The sequence below is a fragment of the Ictidomys tridecemlineatus genome, chromosome 6, assembly GCF_052094955.1.
Source record: "Ictidomys tridecemlineatus isolate mIctTri1 chromosome 6, mIctTri1.hap1, whole genome shotgun sequence".
Classification (NCBI taxonomy): Eukaryota; Metazoa; Chordata; class Mammalia; order Rodentia; family Sciuridae; genus Ictidomys; species Ictidomys tridecemlineatus.
In genome coordinates this window covers 118,048,805-118,072,415 of record NC_135482.1, presented here as the reverse complement: position 1 = coordinate 118,072,415, position 23,611 = coordinate 118,048,805, and the positions used below count along the sequence as shown (strand labels likewise).

The 23,611-nt window shown below is 37.4% G+C and overlaps 2 protein-coding genes and 2 pseudogenes across 3 annotated transcripts in view; 2 read left to right on the top strand and 2 right to left on the bottom strand.

Moving 5' to 3' along the window:
* The window catches only part of LOC144365007 (uncharacterized), a 56,486-nt gene extending 46,834 nt beyond the window's left edge, over positions 1-9,652 (top strand). The window contains exons 14-17 of one of the 2 annotated variants that reach the window (XM_078015643.1): positions 3,148-3,220; positions 5,684-5,757; positions 7,381-7,462; positions 9,337-9,652. In XM_078015643.1, coding sequence (XP_077871769.1) covers positions 3,148-3,220; positions 5,684-5,757; positions 7,381-7,462; positions 9,337-9,635 — 528 coding nt within the window. In that variant the 3' untranslated portion in view covers positions 9,636-9,652. Of the gene's footprint in view, positions 1-3,147; positions 3,221-5,680; positions 5,758-7,380; positions 7,463-9,336 lie in introns of both variants that reach the window. The other variant, XM_078015642.1, reaches the window with a different exon arrangement.
* Positions 727-2,199, bottom strand: LOC144365006 (replication protein A 32 kDa subunit pseudogene; annotated as a pseudogene).
* A 345-nt stretch (positions 9,653-9,997) lies between the features above and the next one.
* Positions 9,998-23,611, top strand: part of LOC144365101 (uncharacterized) — a 23,304-nt gene continuing 9,690 nt past the window's right edge. The window contains exons 1-7 of the mRNA XM_078015910.1: positions 9,998-10,018; positions 10,110-10,197; positions 12,279-12,352; positions 17,137-17,209; positions 19,673-19,746; positions 21,370-21,451; positions 23,326-23,604. Of these exons, the coding sequence (XP_077872036.1) occupies positions 10,155-10,197; positions 12,279-12,352; positions 17,137-17,209; positions 19,673-19,746; positions 21,370-21,451; positions 23,326-23,604 (625 nt within the window). The 5' untranslated portion in view covers positions 9,998-10,018; positions 10,110-10,154. The remainder of the gene's footprint in view (positions 10,019-10,109; positions 10,198-12,278; positions 12,353-17,136; positions 17,210-19,672; positions 19,747-21,369; positions 21,452-23,325; positions 23,605-23,611) is intronic.
* Positions 15,110-16,187, bottom strand: LOC144365002 (replication protein A 32 kDa subunit pseudogene; annotated as a pseudogene).

The following is a 23,611-nucleotide window of genomic DNA, read 5'->3' as shown; positions in this document are numbered from 1 at the left end:
AAATAGGTAAAATATACACATGAAAATAATAGAATATCAAACAATCCAATAAATCTGTACCTTCACAAGGCAATGCTAGCAAAAGAGAATTACATTAAAAATGCTAAATATGAGAGAACACAAGACAAATATGTGTGTATATATATTATATATGATACAATATATATCAAATTATTATATAACATATCATATATAATATATATCAAATTATATAATAATTTGATTATTATACAAATAATCAGAACAGCCAGCATATATATCCCCCCCTCTCTCTCTTTCTCTCTCTCTCTCTCTCTCTCTCTCTCAACACACACACACACACATGGAAGGAATAAGATAAAATTGTTAAAAAAATACATATAAATAAAGCTACCTTCTGATGTGATGGAATTTTTCTTAAAAATCTACATTATCATTAATAATTTATTTCTTAGTGTTCTTTGTTTCTTGATTTTTTTACAGTCAATTTTTTAAATTCTTTGTTTAGCTGTTTGACAATGTTGATATGTAAATAGAGTTGTTGTGGAAATAGAAAACTTGTTGGTTTCTTATTGTATTGTTCCCTCATGTTACTTGTGTTAATATACTGTTTGTGCATGTATTTGGATTGATTTTTCATCTGATATTTGATGTGAGTCATTGTATTGAGATTTCTCTGTTGAATATGTCCTGAGATATAGTTTTTTTTGCAATGTTTTATTTAACATTTCTTCTCCTCCTCCGTCCTATAATGCTAGCATGCTAAATCTCATTTTTATATAAACCCATCTTCAGCAGCAGACAAGGCAAGAAGGGGAACAAAAGTGCAATTTTGAAAGTAACCATAGAACCAGAGTGGGAAACAAAAATAGACAGAGGGCAGTGGGTTCCTTGGTTGGTGCTCTGCCCACAGACCTTCATCCTGCTCATTTGAACAGAAAAACTTCAAGAACAGAAACTCCCAGGTGTTAAGTAAATGCCTAACTCTCTTGGTAGCGCATCTCTTCTAATCCCATCTACCCTGGTATCCTAAGGAGCTTACTTGAAACTTGAGAAATTCCATCCTGGTTTACATCCCTGTCAACTGTCCATCTCCCTTTGAGCTTCAAAACCACAAAATACAAAAACAGAAAAGCAGTCAGTAAGTTTCAAGCCAGCTAAAACTCTTTACAGATGAATCTCCTTCTTTGAAGTCACTTGATCATATATATACAGAGCTGGAGGCAATGGACTGTGCAAACAGATCCAGCTGGAAATATCTCAGGTACCCAGTGAAATCCAGTTATTCTGCATCTGTGGATTTAAAGTGATCGTCATCCACAGTAGAATAGATGTGTCCCTCGTTGCTAAGAAAATCCACAGCTTGCTTGACTGAAGCTACAGGCATGTGTTGGAGCCGAGTCCTGAGATCCTGAAAGTTCAACCCTTCGGGTCTTGGGCAAGCCTTTATCAAATTCAGCACTTGGTTTTGGACCACAGTGAGGCCATTTGTTGGCATGATGCTATTCCCACTGAAGTTTCCTGCTTCCCCCATTCCTGGATTGTTGATAGATGCTCTCCCTACTGAGGGCTGGCTGTTGGATTTGCTCAGCACCATGTGCGCATTGACTATTTCCAGGATATATGTGGTAAATTCATTCATATCCTCCAGGGGCATGATCTTAAAGGCTACCAGGCTCTTTTTGTTCTGAAAGGATCTCAGGTGGCCAGCCACTTTCACATATGTTTCTGGAGGAAGTACAGTATTTTCACCACTGGTGTCATCTGTGTCCACCCACTGGCAAACATCCATGGGTGCAGCTGTCATGCATCTTTTTTGTAAACAATATTGGTTGGAGCCTTGATTATTCCCACAACAGTGACCTGTGAAATTTCAACATTCCCAGTTTTGAACATGTCATCAACCAGAGTAGCAGAAAGCAGCTGAGATATGGTACAGGGTACAATGTGCTGGGCTTGGGCTCTTGATTTCTTTTCAGCCTGGGAAGGTGTCGGCGATCCGAAGCCTCCCGGGGACTGAGTGTAGCTGCTGGCTCCCCCAAAGGTGGTGGAGCTGCTATATCTTTCAAATCCACTATTCCACATGTCGGTTGCGATTTCTTTGGGAAAGAAGTCCAGAAAGTTCCGGTTTGGTGGGCTCGCCCAACTCCTCAGAATCCCGCTGCTGCGACAACCTTGTTTCTACTTTTTTCTGGCGCCACCAATTCCTTCCCGCGAATGACAGAGCCAGTGAGCGCCAAGGACGTTTCTCGCTGCCGCCAATCAACGCTCACGAATCCTACGCTTTGTCCTGAGATATAGTTAAGTCATATTTTCAAAGCTCTGACTCGATGTGATAAAGTGATAGGATCATTCATTCAAAACAATTTCTAAAAGAATGTCACCAGGAAGAGCAACAACTTCAAAGAAAAGCATTTGTTGATGTGTAAGAAAATATGTTTAAAATGATGACTCTAAATTATCTAACCAATGTGAAGAGAGTGTTAATAATGCAGAAAGCACAAAAAAAATGGTGTAAGTAACTCCAAAATTAATATTCCAAGATAGAAGAAGTTAAAAAAAAAATTTAAAAAATGAAGGAAAAAGTGGTGGAAGGTAAAATCTACAGGAGGAAAATGAGGGTGAAAATTAAAAAGGGAAATGATGCAAATAGAAATGAGAGATGAGAAAACAAGTACAAAAACATTGAAAAAAGGAAAAGACAATGAATAGATTAAAAAATAATGATTAAAGATATAAAAAACTAAAAAAAATTCAAGACCTAGACAATTTTTCCTTGCTGATGTAATTAAAAAGTGGATGCTTATTTCTACAACATCTATTTTTAGAATTAATCAGTCTTCTGGGTTTTCTGGCTAGCAACTATGATCTCCTTATTTGTTCTCAATTCTAGTCCAAGAAGACTGGAGTCTCTAATGTGACATACCCTCCTGTATGCCTACCAGGAAGTGTTACAGAACCATTTTCAGAAGCAGAAATAAATTGTCTTGAATATTGGCTTTGTGTACATGGAAATATTTGTTGGGCTGCAGTAGGAGCTGCCCAAAAACATGCACAAATTGAGACTGTGGAGCATTCTATACTGTAAAATTAAGCTTGCCATATTACCTATCTTTTGTTTGAAATACACAACATTTATTTAATATATTTTTTTTCAAAATCATTTAGGCCTTCCTTGAAATAAATGATACTCCTCCAAATCAATCAGTATGGATGAAGGATGCAAAGATACTTAAATCAGGTAAATCTGTGTAATATGAGTTCTCTGGAAAGATGTGTATGAAAACATTTGAAATGTTTGCAGTCTGTATACTTTTAATTCATTTTAAAACTTCATTTTATACTGGCACTGAAAACTTTGTATCTTGTATCTGGAAACATTTCCCCAGTTCAGGTTGATATCTTGTTTATTTTGTACCATTGCCTTCACCACTGTTTATGCTTATGTACCTCACATTGCTCCTGCCCATGGCATTTGTAGTGTTCTAGCTACAGTGCAAATATGAGTATGAACCATTGTGTACAATATGATAGTCCAAATATTTTAATTTTTTTTAGTTGTTGATGGAAAACTTTTATTTATTAATTTATATGTGGTGCTGAGAATCGAACCCAGTGCCTCACACATGCTAGGCAAGCACTTCACCTTGCCCTACAACTGCGCTACAACCTCAGCCCTAGTCCAAGTATTTTAAAGTTAACTATAAATCTTTCTTTATACAAATCATGCCTAACTCTGTATATTTAACCCTTTCCCTTGTCTTTAATGTTCCCTGTCATTACTCCTCATTAATCTCCATATTTTTGACATAGAATTGTTGTCTTTTTCTCTTGCAACTTTCATGCTCTCACCATTTCCTGCCCATGGCTATTAACCACACACCATAAGAAACAGCTCAGGCCACATTTCTGACAACTTTTATCCACACTAGCACATTCCAGGAGCTCAGTCAATTGTTAGGTCACGTAAAGATTGTTGACAAAGTTGACTGATACATTTATTTTCTCCAGCACATGAGTAAAGAGTGAAATTTGTAAATGAATAATTTACAGAAGAAGTTGTGAAGAATCAGTAGAAGAAATTAATAAAGTATTAAGAAAGGACCAAGCAAAGAAACACCAGACTATGTACATAGGAAAGTGATGTCAGAATCATTCCACTGTTTCTGCTCCATTCTGTTCATTCCCCTTTTCTAATCTAACTTCTAGTTTACTCCCACCCATTGTTGTGTGTTAGCATCTACATATCAGAGGGAATATTTGGGGTTTTTTGGGGGGGATGGGGTTATTTCACTTAAATCATATAGAAATACTAGTTAGGATCCTAATTAGTATAAGATGTACTCTGAATTTGTGTAAATATGTCAAAATACAATCTAATGTCATGTATAACACAATTGAACAAATAAAAATTATATGTACTTTAAAAATACTCACAAAGCTGGGCTGGGGTTGTGGCTCATGGCAGAGCATTTGCCTAGCATGTGGGAGGCACTGGGTTTGATTCTCAGCATCTTGTACCAATAAATGAAAGAAAGGTCCATTGACAACTGAAAAAATATTTAAAAAAATGCAAAGCAACTCAGGTTTCTAGAAATGGGCAGAAAATCTTCATAGGACCTCATTATCCTATTATATTATCTGTAGTACTTATTTTGTTCCAATTAGTTATACATGACAGGAGAACGCATTTGACACATCATGCAGAAATTGAGTATAACTTCTCATTCTTTTTGTGTACATGATACAGAGAGAGTTACAGAGGTCATATAATCAAATATGCACAAAGGATAATAGTGATTCTTTTGATTCAGGAGAAATGAAACTGTTGGACTCTTTAATCTTAAATGTAAATCTTAAATACTTTATTGTTTATCCAGTCTTCATTAACGTGTAATAGATATAAAAACAAAAATAAAACAAACACCACCCTATGTCAGCAGAGAAAGACATAATTAAGCAAGACTCCATAAAAGTTCTGAGTCATAAAAGAAGAAAAGAAATCTATCAGAATAGAAGACAAAAACATTTCAGATGTGAGGAAATTGGCATAATTGATAAAGGTGTAATGCTATCAGTCATGTTGGAAATTACTAGTACTGAAGAGGGGCTGTTTCAAAATTCCTCTTCTGAGGCAGAGCCTAGTAAACAGTGTGAATTGTCATATTTCTATGGGATTTTAAAATTTTGTTTCTGAGGACTTTCCATTTGTTTGAGTGGTAAATCTTGGACATGCTTGTGTGCATTGAACCTGGTGACTTGTAGTTGCTCCCCAAGAGGTTTTTAAAGTTTTGGATTAGTCTCAGTATTTCCTAGAGAAGTCAATAATAGCTGGGTGCAGTGAAGCACATCTGTAATCCCAGCTATGTGAGGGGCTGAGGAAGGAGGATTGCAGCTTTCAAGCCATCCTGGGAATGCTGAGTGACAGTGTCTCAAAATACTATTAAAGACCTAGAGATGAAACTCAGTGGCAGAATATTGCAATACATGCACAAGTCCATGGGTTCATTTCCAGGAGCACACCCACTCACACACAGTGGCAATATAAATTTAATAGTAAATATTCAGCTAACAGTTAAGCTTAATACAGATATGGGAAAATATAAATAAATTATTGTTAGATATACTTATCTTTATTATGCTAGAGGACCCATCTTTATAATTGTTCTATGCCATGTGAGTAAATCTATACTTTCATCAGCAGAACCACATTTAGATGTGACACCAAAGGAAGGGCAAGATACTCTTGATGGTACTGAACACCAGCAGTCAACAACGGTATGTAAACATTTAAATTCAAGTTTCTGACTTCCTATACTTATCATTGCTTTCTTAATGAAGAATAAGTCAAATAAAATTACCTTTAAAAGCAAAGTTAGAATAGGAATATCATCAATTATTTCATAGTTCTGAAAATATTCAAACTGGTTATGAATCTTCAAATAATTTCAGAATTCATGGTAGATCACAGATCAGTTTCATCCTTGGGATTGAGGAGAATTTTTTTATTGTTTGTGCTTCCATTTGGCTATCCTCCTTAAATGATCAATGAGTTATGATCAAATATGAGAATAATTGATAGCTGGTTGAAATTATGAACAAATGTAACAGCAGTGGCCATTGAATGTATTCATGTTAAAGTGTGGTCACATCTCATGGTTCAAATATTTCATTGTGTCTTAACTTCTGTTGACTCAGCCACACTCTTTGTGTGGGTGTCTTCCAGCCTAGAGAAGTCAGGTCATAGTGGGTCTTGGAACGCTGAAATCAAATGCCTGGCTTTTCTGATCTCTCATGACTAAAACCAAGAAAATAAGAGCCCTAATGAAGATGGGTCCTGGCCAGGCACTCTGAAACTGCAGGGAAAAGTCTTCATTGCACCTGTGCTCCCTTGACTTGTCAGGCAGAATCCAGGTCCCTTCTTGCTGAAAACCATTTATTTAACTTGAGTGGCATGAGCTTTTGTTGAAATGGCTGGGATTCCCTCACTGGGCCTCCAGGAGGACAACTTTCCCTCTTCACCCTAACCAGTTTTGTTCTGACACTAATGCAGTCTGATTCTTTGGTAAATTCTTTTATAGAACCCAGTACTTCTGGGTTTCATCTGGTGTCTGGCTCTCTATATTTATACAGCAGTGTTTTATAGCATCACCTCAACATACAGCCACACACCAGTTGAACTATGTCAAATCCAGGGAGCAGCTGACAAGCACAGTGTGCTTATGCACTCCCATTTTTCTCCCTTGGTACACTTTTCCTAAGTGGAAATTGCTGCATACTCTCCCCCATAATGTTCGCTGTTATATACAGCTAAAATAAAGGAACATTTTTCTTACTATTTTGGTACTTTTTTAAATGATTTTTCCTCTCAGTAAAAATTTTCCCAAAAGATATTAACATTTCTGAAGTCTTTGATTAGCTAAAATGAAGCAAATGTGAGAATGCTCCATTTCTGCTCCGCATACAACAATTCAAATTGTCTTATCAAATATTAGTGTTAACACAAAATACTTTGTCTTTAAATGTTTCAAATGTTTAAAGCTGTCTAACATCAAGTGTATTTCTAAGAATATTTTTAAATATTCTCTTATTTTTGGTAGAAAATATTGAGTATGGTTAGGTGTAGAGATGTTATATCTTTGTGAAGTTATACACATCATTTAGTATGTTGTCAGTGAATGTTTTCTTCTGTCTTTGCATTCTTGTTTTCGAGTCCTTAGCCATAACATTGAAAGTTAAGCTTAATTGGAGAGGATATACAAAATTCTTTCAAATGTTTAAGTTTTAAGCGTGTACTTGTCTAGTATATATTCTTATTGATTTTAAAAGTGGAAATTTAGCTGTCTGCATTTAAATAGTAATTAAGACTCTGCAACTCAATACTGACATTAATTTTAACAGCGCATCTGTGAGATTTGTTCACCAAAGTGCTTTGATCATTTTTCTTTGGATGCACTTCAAATGAAAAAGCATATTGTGGAAGGTAAGAGCCACATATTTTTAAAATGTTTGTTGGACAAAATATTTTTTAAAAAAATTCTAAGCAGTAAATATATTTGAGTAATTGAGGATATGAATGTACTAAATACTTGGACCAAAAGGGAAAGGTAATAGGGATATATCTTCTCATGTTTTAGTGACAGGTAAAATTCAGAGTGTGATCAGATGATCCAAACTATTAATTCTATTTCAAAGCCTGATAAAAGCAATGTTGGGAAATACTGAAGAGAAAAGTAGAAAGTGGAATGAAGAATGAGCAAAGCAGAGTGCAGGGAGTAAATGGATAAAAAAGAACCAGATGTGCACTCTGAAGGGGAAAACTCAGGTCATACATTAGAAAGAGGGAGAGCAGCATATGAAAATTGTGAGGAAAATATATGAGTTTCCAGTACCAAACCTGGTCTGAAATACAGTGCTATTTTTTCCCACTTTTCTTTTCTTCCTATTGGTGAGAATGGCATTAAAAATGAATTACTAGGTCATCCAGAGCTACCTTGCGTTTACCACAAATAAACATAAACCTATATGTTCCCACAGCCATATACATAATTTGACAACATATACAATGCTGCTATTTCCAATGACAGTAGATAATCCATAGGATGTGAGAATGGGGATTAGAGCAGACTTGGTTATGGAGTGATCACCAAAACCACAACCTCATGAAATGTCCAGTGGACATATTGAATCTTTATACAGATTCAATTTGGGGGACAGGGTACAGAGGAGCTTGAGGCTCGAATGAAAATATGAAATTAAGGTAGAGGATTTAGTGTTGGACTGCTATAGGCCAGATTTCTCCAGTTCTATGAGTTATTTGTTGGAGATGAGGTTCAAAATACACATTGCAATTCAGAAGGTCTTTGATTCTGCATTTCCAATGCATTCTAAGGTGATTGGAATGTTCATGGTCATTAAACCACATTAAGAGAACTAAGGTAATGGATTTCTATTTCAAGAATGCTCAGGGAAGAGCAATGTGATGATAGCTGAGGACAAAAACCAGATGAATGGAAGGCAAATATTTTGATTTCATTTCAGAACATGCTTCTTGACAAGGTGTAAGAATAAAGAATAAGAACAAAGAAATATTATTTGATACTGTACTGAATTGGGAAAGAACTAATTAGAAAGGATTCATAAACAGAACCTCAAACACAATGATGAAGAACAAAGTGTAAGAAGTTCTTTTTGAAAACCTGAAGAGTAGGTGCAATGATGGAGAAAAGAAGAAAGATATTTAGGCACATAAGGAGATAAGGATGAGGAAGGACAAAATGCATTTAATCTGAGTTCCTTCAAAAACCTATGACTACTATTTGTTCATAGATGTTTTAATAAAGATGAAAATGGTAGAATGGGGTCAAATGTGAGAAAGTCATTTCACTCTGAGACACTTTCAGGAGAGGAGCCTGCATTTTGCAGGGAAGTTAATGGTTCACATGGGATAACAATGATTGTAGAAGCATTGGATGTTTTCAAAAGACAGCACTCATCTCCTTCCCAACTCTGGGAAGGGGGAAATAGTTCGATGGAATCCAGGGCTTTCAGCAAGCTACAAAGGTGCTCAACTCTTCACTGACACAGGACATCATTCAGAGATCATTCTATGAGAGGCATTTCATGAAAATTCTTGAAAAATGGCCAAGATATAGGAAAGTAGATTTATTAGAAAAAGAAGTCTTAATAGAACTTATATTTTGAGTGTCCAAAGTCTTATTTTTAATGGGCCTTCCCAAATGTTTTAAGTAGGGAAAGTTATCGGTGGAAAATACTTCTGCAATCACACAAAATTGACCATTCCCTTTGCATTACCATACTTTGAGATATTAATCTTACCATCCATTGCTTTCTCAGAAATGGGCCCTCTGTCTTCTCCTGTGTCTTCATCAAGCAAGCTCAAGTTCTCAAAACCAGAGGATGCAAGAAAGGAGGGCACACCAGTGTCCCCCGTGGGTATGGAAATCAAGAATGTTTTGAATGAGCCCTTCTGCCGAAAGTGTGTATGTCAGGCAATGGGTGGAGGCAAAGTTCTTGGATCAGAAATGGATGACCCCTTTCACTGGACTCTACACAATTGGTGCTCACTGACTTCTAGCACAACTGGAGGAACAGCTCAGGTGTTGGGAGTGCAGCGCACTGAAGAACTCCCATAGGTGTCAAGGAACATATGTGCCATCACATCTTTCCTCACTGTGCCTCTTTCCGGTAGCATCCATTCGCTTTCCTCTTTGATTTATGGCTATTGCAAAGAGTCTCAGGGTTGGAAACTTCACTGCTTGTGTTGATTCAACCTACGTTTCTGCCCCGGTTTAAGGTGGTACCATGCAGCCTTGTGGTTTTGAGGACCCAAAACCAGGAAATATGCACACAAACCCTAAAGGGCCCAAGGCTACCAAAGTTATTCCCAAAGTGAAGCATGAGTGTCCAGCTCCTTCTTAATATGAGACCAAGCTATGGCTGGTTTTGTCACATGCATGGCTAATTGACTCTGTGTCCCTTTTCCTTTTCAGGATCTCAGAGGGCTCCTTCCTTGAAGGTAATTGCACCTTGCGCTTCTCTTCCTATGACCTACACATTGCAGTAAATACACAGCATTTATTTGATATCATTTTCCCAAACCCATCCAGCCTCCCACTGCATTGAGACATTCTGGTGAAAGTACAGACCCAGAGATGAAGGGTGCCAGGAGGAAGGATGTCAAGACTATCACACCAGGTACATTTTGCACTAGGAGTTCTTTGGAAAGGCGTCTATGGACACACCTGAAATGGTGGCATTATGTGAAAACCTCTGAAAGGCTCCCATTCCTCATTCTTTGGTATCCCCCATTGGAAGGGGAGATTGGATACAGAAAAGGCCAATGTCAACGTGGGCATTCACGTTGGTACAAAATTGCCTTTATCAACCTGAGAAAAATACCATTCAAGGCAAGCATTAACTCGGTTGTTTGTAAACCCCAAGATCCACCACTGGATTTAGGGATTTATAATCATGAATGAGGAAGCTTAGGCTAACGTGCTGCAGAGTTTCCAGATGTGCAGTGGACAGCTAGGCGGGAGTGTCAGGCTCCTGAGAGACTGAGGCCATATTGGACTTGGACACAAAAATAGATGATGAGCCAGTGAGACATATGAAGAAGACACGTAAAAACAATCAGATTGCTTGCTACCACGACACCCAGTGTACTCTCTGATGGCTCACACCCATATTGTGCTCTATGCACGGATTTACTCCGTCAGTGACCTTTTCCTTCTGTGTGCTTTATTCTGCACTCACTTAATATGTTACATCACTATATGTTTCCCCTCTCCTCTTTCCAAAAAGAAATATTGTATTATTGGGTCATAGGCAATCACTTCCTCGCATGGTCTCTGAGGCTGCCCATCCAGAGTTCCTCCTTCAAGACACTGATGCCATCGATCCTATTCCTATTCATGCCTGTAATACTCATTTTCAAGGGAGCGAATAGAACCCAGGACCTTGACATGCGAAGCAGTTTCTCTACCACTGAGCCTGAATGCCAGCTCAGGACATCACTCGCCAAACATGAAGAACACTTTCCTCAGTGTAGGCAGCTGAGCAGCACAGAAACCAGATGGTGAACACAAAAACCTGAATCCTGTCCTCTAGTTCATGTCCCATCTGATTGCATATGTTCTATAGACTTGTGAAGTGATCTCCTGTTCTAGGGACACAGATTTTTAGTTGAATTCACTTAAAAAGCTCATTGTTCCCTCGCACTGACGACTTGCTACTTGGTGTCCTCTACATGTCTGCATCCCTCCCCCCAGTCCAGGTGTGCATGGATATTCTATTGGGCGGTTGCCTTCTACACATTCGCCACCAATTTCGCACAGGCCCCTCACATTCCATGTACCCAGGGGATGTGTCATGTTGTTCTCCCTACACTGCACATATGAGGCATGAACCTGGGTGTACCCACGTTGCCTTTATGCACTGATATTTTATGCACGTGATGGTCCCAGTGTTGTCAAGTCAACTAGAAACCTTTCAGAGTGTAAATTGGGCCTCTCTCAGTGTATGCATCCCTGTCCCCTCTCCTTTCGGTCACTTGACACGACTCCAACTGTAATGGTTTTGAGCCATGCAGATGCCATTGAATCATGGTCTGTTTCTCTCCCTTGCAAATCCCTTCCTTGCTGTCACCATTTCCGACCCCTGGCTGCCCCCCCCCACCTCCGTGCTCACTCATTGAGACACTGCTCTGGCCCTACCTGCAGGAACACCACCACATCTGAAGTCTTTTATCCACACTAGCACTTACCAGGAGCTCAGTCAACTATCAGGTCAAGTAAATCAAGACTCTTGGCAATGGTGACTGATACCATTGACTGAGGATGGGACCCATAATGTTGTTCCCTGCAACCCAGAAATCGTGATGATCCAGAACTAAGGGAATCATCCAGTGGAAAAACAAGTAAAGAGCTAGCCAAGGAGCAATGCAAGAAACACCAGTGTGTGTACCTAGGAAATTTATGTCAGCTTCATCCAATGGTTTTCCTAATACCTAGAATAGGATCCCAAGGGAGAAAATCCAGTGGCAGAGTGTTTGCCAAGCATGCCAAAGTCCATGGGTTCCATTCCAGGATCACTCACTCACACACAGTAGCAATGTAAGTAATAAAATCAGCATTCAGCTGAAAGTGAAGCTGCAGGTAAATGCATGTGTGGGAAAAGAGAAGTGAATTACTGTTAGACCTATGTATTTGCATTAGGACACAGCATCCCTGTTCAGGATGTTCTAATTCATTTATGTCAATCTGCATATTTGTCAGCAGAACCACATTTCCATGTGAAGGCAGAGGAAGCGGGCACAACCCTTGGTGGTTCCAAGATGCGGAAGCCAAAGGTATGTAAACATGTCCATTTCCCTTCCTGGCTTCCCAACACTTGCCTTGCTCTACTCATGGACAGTAGGCCCCATGAAATGACCTCTCTGACTATTCTCATCAAGCCGAGATCATCACTGAGTCCTTAGGTCTAAAAACACTTGGAAAGTTTAAGAATGTGCAAACCATTTCAGAATTCATGGTACCTTATTGAACTAGTTGCTCCTTAGGTCTGAGGCCTAAAATTGCTTGGGGTTTTCTGCTTCCATTTGGATAACCACCTGAAATGATCAATGACTTATGATCAAATATTAGACTGATTTAACAGATGGTTATTATGATGAACTAATGAAAAACACCAATGGCGTGGTCCCTACTTGTGGCCCAAAAGGTTAGGATTATACTACTAGCCTCTAATCAAGGGCCATGGATTTCAAGAGGCCTTGTCTTCAGTGTCTATTCCCCATGAGAGAACTGGGTCAATTCTGGAACACAGCTTCCTGAGCATTCAGGCAAGAGAGCCATGAGAAAATGGGGGAAGGGGCAAGAATAGGAAAGGAAGATGTTAAAACATTACTGTTGACACAAGAATAGGATCTTGTATCTCCAAGATCCAAGAAACTCCCCCAAAGGCTTGCAGAAGTAATAAACAAATTGACAAAAGGAGCAGGATAGAAAATGAATATTTAAAAGGAAAGAAAGAAAGAGAGAGAGAGGGAAGGACAGAGAAAAAAAGAAAGAAAGAAAAAAGAAAGGAAAAAAGAAAAAAAGGAAGAAAGGGAAAGAAAGAAAGAAAAGAAAGACACCTTTGCTTTCCCATAGATCCACATTGAATGTTCGGACTATGCAATCAGGAAAGACATTTTCAATCCCATGATATTCTGAGTTGCCCTGCTAGATTCTTCCACACTCTCTTTGTGCCTGTCTGCTGGCCTATTCAATTTTCATGTACCAGGGGGTCTGAAAAGTAAAACTGTGGCATTTGCTGATAATGGATGGAACAGGAGACTATCATTCTAAGGGAAATAAGCTAATCCCCCAAAACCAAAGGCCAAATGTTCTCTCTGATATGCAGATGCTAACTCACAATAAGGGTGGGTGGGTGGGTAGGGAAGAATTGAAGTACTTTGGATTAGACAAATGGGAATGAAGTAAAGGGAGGAGGGATGGGAACAGAAAGATAGTAGAATGAATCAGACATTCATTACATTCTTATGTGCATATATGATTACATGACCAATGTAAATCTATATAATGTACAACCAGAAGAATGAGAGGTTATGCTCCATGTATGTATAATATGTGAAAATACATTCTACTGTCATGTATAACTAATAAGAACAAATAAAAAAAGAAATATATTGATGATAAACTCTTGTTTTCAGTTGGTTAAAAAAGCAAATAGTAGTATGAGCAGATGGTATCTAAACCATTTAGTTTTGAACAATGGTAAAAATGCAATTAATTAGGGAAAAAGTAAATTTGATGGGAAGTTAGAATAGACCACAATTTTATAAAGTGAAAAAAGAGAATGCAGAAGAGCAGTAGCAGGCAATGTTTATTCAGAGGAATGGGAAAAATAGAAAAATCATAGTGTTGGAGAGAGGGAGAGAGAATATTAGAATTTGGCCAAGAGTAGAAGAAAATATTGGGAGAGAAATAGGTAAAATATACACATGAAAATAATAGAATATCAAACAATCCAATAAATCTGTACCTTCACAAGGCAATGCTAGCAAAAGAGAATTACATTAAAAATGCTAAATATGAGAGAACACAAGACAAATATGTGTGTATATATATTATATATGATACAATATATATCAAATTATTATATAACATATCATATATAATATATATCAAATTATATAATAATTTGATTATTATACAAATAATCAGAACAGCCAGCATATATATCCCCCCCTCTCTCTCTTTCTCTCTCTCTCTCTCTCTCTCTCTCTCAACACACACACACACACATGGAAGGAATAAGATAAAATTGTTAAAAAATACATATAAATAAAGCTACCTTCTGATGTGATGGAATTTTTCTTAAAAATCTACATTATCATTAATAATTTATTTCTTAGTGTTCTTTGTTTCTTGATTTTTTTACAGTCAATTTTTTAAATTCTTTGTTTAGCTGTTTGACAATGTTGATATGTAAATAGAGTTGTTGTGGAAATAGAAAACTTGTTGGTTTCTTATTGTATTGTTCCCTCATGTTACTTGTGTTAATATACTGTTTGTGCATGTATTTGGATTGATTTTTCATCTGATATTTGATGTGAGTCATTGTATTGAGATTTCTCTGTTGAATATGTCCTGAGATATAGTTTTTTTTGCAATGTTTTATTTAACATTTCTTCTCCTCCTCCGTCCTATAATGCTAGCATGCTAAATCTCATTTTTATATAAACCCATCTTCAGCAGCAGACAAGGCAAGAAGGGGAACAAAAGTGCAATTTTGAAAGTAACCATAGAACCAGAGTGGGAAACAAAAATAGACAGAGGGCAGTGGGTTCCTTGGTTGGTGCTCTGCCCACAGACCTTCATCCTGCTCATTTGAACAGAAAAACTTCAAGAACAGAAACTCCCAGGTGTTAAGTAAATGCCTAACTCTCTTGGTAGCGCATCTCTTCTAATCCCATCTACCCTGGTATCCTAAGGAGCTTACTTGAAACTTGAGAAATTCCATCCTGGTTTACATCCCTGTCAACTGTCCATCTCCCTTTGAGCTTCAAAACCACAAAATACAAAAACAGAAAAGCAGTCAGTAAGTTTCAAGCCAGCTAAAACTCTTTACAGATGAATCTCCTTCTTTGAAGTCACTTGATCATATATATACAGAGCTGGAGGCAATGGACTGTGCAAACAGATCCAGCTGGAAATATCTCAGGTACCCAGTGAAATCCAGTTATTCTGCATCTGTGGATTTAAAGTGATCGTCATCCACAGTAGAATAGATGTGTCCCTCGTTGCTAAGAAAATCCACAGCTTGCTTGACTGAAGCTACAGGCATGTGTTGGAGCCGAGTCCTGAGATCCTGAAAGTTCAACCCTTCGGGTCTTGGGCAAGCCTTTATCAAATTCAGCACTTGGTTTTGGACCACAGTGAGGCCATTTGTTGGCATGATGCTATTCCCACTGAAGTTTCCTGCTTCCCCCATTCCTGGATTGTTGATAGATGCTCTCCCTACTGAGGGCTGGCTGTTGGATTTGCTCAGCACCATGTGCGCATTGACTATTTCCAGGATATATGTGGTAAATTCATTCATATCCTCCAGGGGCATGATCTTAAAGGCTACCAGGCTCTTTTTGTTCTGAAAGGATCTCAGGTGGCCAGCCACTTTCACATATGTTTCTGGAGGAAGTACAGTATTTTCACCACTGGTGTCATCTGTGTCCACCCACTGGCAAACATCCATGGGTGCAGCTGTCATGCATCTTTTTTGTAAACAATATTGGTTGGAGCCTTGATTATTCCCACAACAGTGACCTGTGAAATTTCAACATTCCCAGTTTTGAACATGTCATCAACCAGAGTAGCAGAAAGCAGCTGAGATATGGTACAGGGTACAATGTGCTGGGCTTGGGCTCTTGATTTCTTTTCAGCCTGGGAAGGTGTCGGCGATCCGAAGCCTCCCGGGGACTGAGTGTAGCTGCTGGCTCCCCCAAAGGTGGTGGAGCTGCTATATCTTTCAAATCCACTATTCCACATGTCGGTTGCGATTTCTTTGGGAAAGAAGTCCAGAAAGTTCCGGTTTGGTGGGCTCGCCCAACTCCTCAGAATCCCGCTGCTGCGACAACCTTGTTTCTACTTTTTTCTGGCGCCACCAATTCCTTCCCGCGAATGACAGAGCCAGTGAGCGCCAAGGACGTTTCTCGCTGCCGCCAATCAACGCTCACGAATCCTACGCTTTGTCCTGAGATATAGTTAAGTCATATTTTCAAAGCTCTGACTCGATGTGATAAAGTGATAGGATCATTCATTCAAAACAATTTCTAAAAGAATGTCACCAGGAAGAGCAACAACTTCAAAGAAAAGCATTTGTTGATGTGTAAGAAAATATGTTTAAAATGATGACTCTAAATTATCTAACCAATGTGAAGAGAGTGTTAATAATGCAGAAAGCACAAAAAAAAAATGGTGTAAGTAACTCCAAAATTAATATTCCAAGATAGAAGAAGTTAAAAAAAAATTTAAAAAATGAAGGAAAAAGTGGTGGAAGGTAAAATCTACAGGAGGAAAATGAGGGTGAAAATTAAAAAGGGAAATGATGCAAATAGAAATGAGAGATGAGAAAACAAGTACAAAAACATTGAAAAAAGGAAAAGACAATGAATAGATTAAAAAATAATGATTAAAGATATAAAAAACTAAAAAAAATTCAAGACCTAGACAATTTTTCCTTGCTGATGTAATTAAAAAGTGGATGCTTATTTCTACAACATCTATTTTTAGAATTAATCAGTCTTCTGGGTTTTCTGGCTAGCAACTATGATCTCCTTATTTGTTCTCAATTCTAGTCCAAGAAGACTGGAGTCTCTAATGTGACATACCCTCCTGTATGCCTACCAGGAAGTGTTACAGAACCATTTTCAGAAGCAGAAATAAATTGTCTTGAATATTGGCTTTGTGTACATGGAAATATTTGTTGGGCTGCAGTAGGAGCTGCCCAAAAACATGCACAAATTGAGACTGTGGAGCATTCTATACTGTAAAATTAAGCTTGCCATATTACCTATCTTTTGTTTGAAATACACAACATTTATTTAATATATTTTTTTTCAAAATCATTTAGGCCTTCCTTGAAATAAATGATACTCCTCCAAATCAATCAGTATGGATGAAGGATGCAAAGATACTTAAATCAGGTAAATCTGTGTAATATGAGTTCTCTGGAAAGATGTGTATGAAAACATTTGAAATGTTTGCAGTCTGTATACTTTTAATTCATTTTAAAACTTCATTTTATACTGGCACTGAAAACTTTGTATCTTGTATCTGGAAACATTTCCCCAGTTCAGGTTGATATCTTGTTTATTTTGTACCATTGCCTTCACCACTGTTTATGCTTATGTACCTCACATTGCTCCTGCCCATGGCATTTGTAGTGTTCTAGCTACAGTGCAAATATGAGTATGAACCATTGTGTACAATATGATAGTCCAAATATTTTAATTTTTTTTAGTTGTTGATGGAAAACTTTTATTTATTAATTTATATGTGGTGCTGAGAATCGAACCCAGTGCCTCACACATGCTAGGCAAGCACTTCACCTTGCCCTACAACTGCGCTACAACCTCAGCCCTAGTCCAAGTATTTTAAAGTTAACTATAAATCTTTCTTTATACAAATCATGCCTAACTCTGTATATTTAACCCTTTCCCTTGTCTTTAATGTTCCCTGTCATTACTCCTCATTAATCTCCATATTTTTGACATAGAATTGTTGTCTTTTTCTCTTGCAACTTTCATGCTCTCACCATTTCCTGCCCATGGCTATTAACCACACACCATAAGAAACAGCTCAGGCCACATTTCTGACAACTTTTATCCACACTAGCACATTCCAGGAGCTCAGTCAATTGTTAGGTCACGTAAAGATTGTTGACAAAGTTGACTGATACATTTATTTTCTCCAGCACATGAGTAAAGAGTGAAATTTGTAAATGAATAATTTACAGAAGAAGTTGTGAAGAATCAGTAGAAGAAATTAATAAAGTATTAAGAAAGGACCAAGCAAAGAAACACCAGACTATGTACATAGGAAAGTGATGTCAGAATCATTCCACTGTTTCTGCTCCATTCTGTTCATTCCCCTTTTCTAATCTAACTCCTAGTTTACTCCCACCCATTGTTGTGTGTTAGCATCTACATATCAGAGGGAATATTTGGGGTTTTTTGGGGGGGATGGGGTTATTTCACTTAAATCATATAGAAATACTAGTTAGGATCCTAATTAGTATAAGATGTACTCTGAATTTGTGTAAATATGTCAAAATACAATCTAATGTCATGTATAACACAATTGAACAAATAAAAATTATATGTACTTTAAAAATACTCACAAAGCTGGGCTGGGGTTGTGGCTCATGGCAGAGCATTTGCCTAGCATGTGGGAGGCACTGGGTTTGATTCTCAGCATCTTGTACCAATAAATGAAAGAAAGGTCCATTGACAACTGAAAAAATATTTAAAAAAATGCAAAGCAACTCAGGTTTCTAGAAATGGGCAGAAAATCTTCATAGGACCTCATTATCCTATTATATTATCTGTAGTACTTATTTTGTTCCAATTAGTTATACATGACAGGAGAACGCATTTGACACATCATGCAGAAATTGAGTATAACTTCTCATTCTTTTTGTGTACATGATACAGAGAGAGTTACAGAGGTCATATAATCAAATATGCACAAAGGATAATAGTGATTCTTTTGATTCAGGAGAAATGAAACTGTTGGACTCTTTAATCTTAAATGTAAATCTTAAATACTTTATTGTTTATCCAGTCTTCATTAACGTGTAATAGATATAAAAACAAAAATAAAACAAACACCACCCTATGTCAGCAGAGAAAGACATAATTAAGCAAGACTCCATAAAAGTTCTGAGTCATAAAAGAAGAAAAGAAATCTATCAGAATAGAAGACAAAAACATTTCAGATGTGAGGAAATTGGCATAATTGATAAAGGTGTAATGCTATCAGTCATGTTGGAAATTACTAGTACTGAAGAGGGGCTGTTTCAAAATTCCTCTTCTGAGGCAGAGCCTAGTAAACAGTGTGAATTGTCATATTTCTATGGGATTTTAAAATTTTGTTTCTGAGGACTTTCCATTTGTTTGAGTGGTAAATCTTGGACATGCTTGTGTGCATTGAACCTGGTGACTTGTAGTTGCTCCCCAAGAGGTTTTTAAAGTTTTGGATTAGTCTCAGTATTTCCTAGAGAAGTCAATAATAGCTGGGTGCAGTGAAGCACATCTGTAATCCCAGCTATGTGAGGGGCTGAGGAAGGAGGATTGCAGCTTTCAAGCCATCCTGGGAATGCTGAGTGACAGTGTCTCAAAATACTATTAAAGACCTAGAGATGAAACTCAGTGGCAGAATATTGCAATACATGCACAAGTCCATGGGTTCATTTCCAGGAGCACACCCACTCACACACAGTGGCAATATAAATTTAATAGTAAATATTCAGCTAACAGTTAAGCTTAATACAGATATGGGAAAATATAAATAAATTATTGTTAGATATACTTATCTTTATTATGCTAGAGGACCCATCTTTATAATTGTTCTATGCCATGTGAGTAAATCTATACTTTCATCAGCAGAACCACATTTAGATGTGACACCAAAGGAAGGGCAAGATACTCTTGATGGTACTGAACACCAGCAGTCAACAACGGTATGTAAACATTTAAATTCAAGTTTCTGACTTCCTATACTTATCATTGCTTTCTTAATGAAGAATAAGTCAAATAAAATTACCTTTAAAAGCAAAGTTAGAATAGGAATATCATCAATTATTTCATAGTTCTGAAAATATTCAAACTGGTTATGAATCTTCAAATAATTTCAGAATTCATGGTAGATCACAGATCAGTTTCATCCTTGGGATTGAGGAGAATTTTTTTATTGTTTGTGCTTCCATTTGGCTATCCTCCTTAAATGATCAATGAGTTATGATCAAATATGAGAATAATTGATAGCTGGTTGAAATTATGAACAAATGTAACAGCAGTGGCCATTGAATGTATTCATGTTAAAGTGTGGTCACATCTCATGGTTCAAATATTTCATTGTGTCTTAACTTCTGTTGACTCAGCCACACTCTTTGTGTGGGTGTCTTCCAGCCTAGAGAAGTCAGGTCATAGTGGGTCTTGGAACGCTGAAATCAAATGCCTGGCTTTTCTGATCTCTCATGACTAAAACCAAGAAAATAAGAGCCCTAATGAAGATGGGTCCTGGCCAGGCACTCTGAAACTGCAGGGAAAAGTCTTCATTGCACCTGTGCTCCCTTGACTTGTCAGGCAGAATCCAGGTCCCTTCTTGCTGAAAACCATTTATTTAACTTGAGTGGCATGAGCTTTTGTTGAAATGGCTGGGATTCCCTCACTGGGCCTCCAGGAGGACAACTTTCCCTCTTCACCCTAACCAGTTTTGTTCTGACACTAATGCAGTCTGATTCTTTGGTAAATTCTTTTATAGAACCCAGTACTTCTGGGTTTCATCTGGTGTCTGGCTCTCTATATTTATACAGCAGTGTTTTATAGCATCACCTCAACATACAGCCACACACCAGTTGAACTATGTCAAATCCAGGGAGCAGCTGACAAGCACAGTGTGCTTATGCACTCCCATTTTTCTCCCTTGGTACACTTTTCCTAAGTGGAAATTGCTGCATACTCTCCCCCATAATGTTCGCTGTTATATACAGCTAAAATAAAGGAACATTTTTCTTACTATTTTGGTACTTTTTTAAATGATTTTTCCTCTCAGTAAAAATTTTCCCAAAAGATATTAACATTTCTGAAGTCTTTGATTAGCTAAAATGAAGCAAATGTGAGAATGCTCCATTTCTGCTCCGCATACAACAATTCAAATTGTCTTATCAAATATTAGTGTTAACACAAAATACTTTGTCTTTAAATGTTTCAAATGTTTAAAGCTGTCTAACATCAAGTGTATTTCTAAGAATATTTTTAAATATTCTCTTATTTTTGGTAGAAAATATTGAGTATGGTTAGGTGTAGAGATGTTATATCTTTGTGAAGTTATACACATCATTTAGTATGTTGTCAGTGAATGTTTTCTTCTGTCTTTGCATTCTTGTTTTCGAGTCCTTAGCCATAACATTGAAAGTTAAGCTTAATTGGAGAGGATATACAAAATTCTTTCAAATGTTTAAGTTTTAAGCGTGTACTTGTCTAGTATATATTCTTATTGATTTTAAAAGTGGAAATTTAGCTGTCTGCATTTAAATAGTAATTAAGACTCTGCAACTCAATACTGACATTAATTTTAACAGCGCATCTGTGAGATTTGTTCACCAAAGTGCTTTGATCATTTTTCTTTGGATGCACTTCAAATGAAAAAGCATATTGTGGAAGGTAAGAGCCACATATTTTTAAAATGTTTGTTGGACAAAATATTTTTTAAAAAAATTCTAAGCAGTAAATATATTTGAGTAATTGAGGATATGAATGTACTAAATACTTGGACCAAAAGGGAAAGGTAATAGGGATATATCTTCTCATGTTTTAGTGACAGGTAAAATTCAGAGTGTGATCAGATGATCCAAACTATTAATTCTATTTCAAAGCCTGATAAAAGCAATGTTGGGAAATACTGAAGAGAAAAGTAGAAAGTGGAATGAAGAATGAGCAAAGCAGAGTGCAGGGAGTAAATGGATAAAAAAGAACCAGATGTGCACTCTGAAGGGGAAAACTCAGGTCATACATTAGAAAGAGGGAGAGCAGCATATGAAAATTGTGAGGAAAATATATGAGTTTCCAGTACCAAACCTGGTCTGAAATACAGTGCTATTTTTTCCCACTTTTCTTTTCTTCCTATTGGTGAGAATGGCATTAAAAATGAATTACTAGGTCATCCAGAGCTACCTTGCGTTTACCACAAATAAACATAAACCTATATGTTCCCACAGCCATATACATAATTTGACAACATATACAATGCTGCTATTTCCAATGACAGTAGATAATCCATAGGATGTGAGAATGGGGATTAGAGCAGACTTGGTTATGGAGTGATCACCAAAACCACAACCTCATGAAATGTCCAGTGGACATATTGAATCTTTATACAGATTCAATTTGGGGGACAGGGTACAGAGGAGCTTGAGGCTCGAATGAAAATATGAAATTAAGGTAGAGGATTTAGTGTTGGACTGCTATAGGCCAGATTTCTCCAGTTCTATGAGTTATTTGTTGGAGATGAGGTTCAAAATACACATTGCAATTCAGAAGGTCTTTGATTCTGCATTTCCAATGCATTCTAAGGTGATTGGAATGTTCATGGTCATTAAACCACATTAAGAGAACTAAGGTAATGGATTTCTATTTCAAGAATGCTCAGGGAAGAGCAATGTGATGATAGCTGAGGACAAAAACCAGATGAATGGAAGGCAAATATTTTGATTTCATTTCAGAACATGCTTCTTGACAAGGTGTAAGAATAAAGAATAAGAACAAAGAAATATTATTTGATACTGTACTGAATTGGGAAAGAACTAATTAGAAAGGATTCATAAACAGAACCTCAAACACAATGATGAAGAACAAAGTGTAAGAAGTTCTTTTTGAAAACCTGAAGAGTAGGTGCAATGATGGAGAAAAGAAGAAAGATATTTAGGCACATAAGGAGATAAGGATGAGGAAGGACAAAATGCATTTAATCTGAGTTCCTTCAAAAACCTATGACTACTATTTGTTCATAGATGTTTTAATAAAGATGAAAATGGTAGAATGGGGTCAAATGTGAGAAAGTCATTTCACTCTGAGACACTTTCAGGAGAGGAGCCTGCATTTTGCAGGGAAGTTAATGGTTCACATGGGATAACAATGATTGTAGAAGCATTGGATGTTTTCAAAAGACAGCACTCATCTCATTCCCAACTCTGGGAAGGGGGAAATAGTTCGATGGAATCCAGGGCTTTCAGCAAGCTACAAAGGTGCTCAACTCTTCACTGACACAGGACATCATTCAGAGATCATTCTATGAGAGGCATTTCATGAAAATTCTTGAAAAATGGCCAAGATATAGGAAAGTAGATTTATTAGAAAAAGAAGTCTTAATAGAACTTATATTTTGAGTGTCCAAAGTCTTATTTTTAATGGGCCTTCCCAAATGTTTTAAGTAGGGAAAGTTATCGGTGGAAAATACTTCTGCAATCACACAAAATTGACCATTCCCTTTGCATTACCATACTTTGAGATATTAATCTTACCATCCATTGCTTTCTCAGAAATGGGCCCTCTGTCTTCTCCTGTGTCTTCATCAAGCAAGCTCAAGTTCTCAAAACCAGAGGATGCAAGAAAGGAGGGCACACCAGTGTCCCCCGTGGGTATGGAAATCAAGAATGTTTTGAATGAGCCCTTCTGCCGAAAGTGTGTATGTCAGGCAATGGGTGGAGGCAAAGTTCTTGGATCAGAAATGGATGACCCCTTTCACTGGACTCTACACAATTGGTGCTCACTGACTTCTAGCACAACTGGAGGAACAGCTCAGGTGTTGGGAGTGCAGCGCACTGA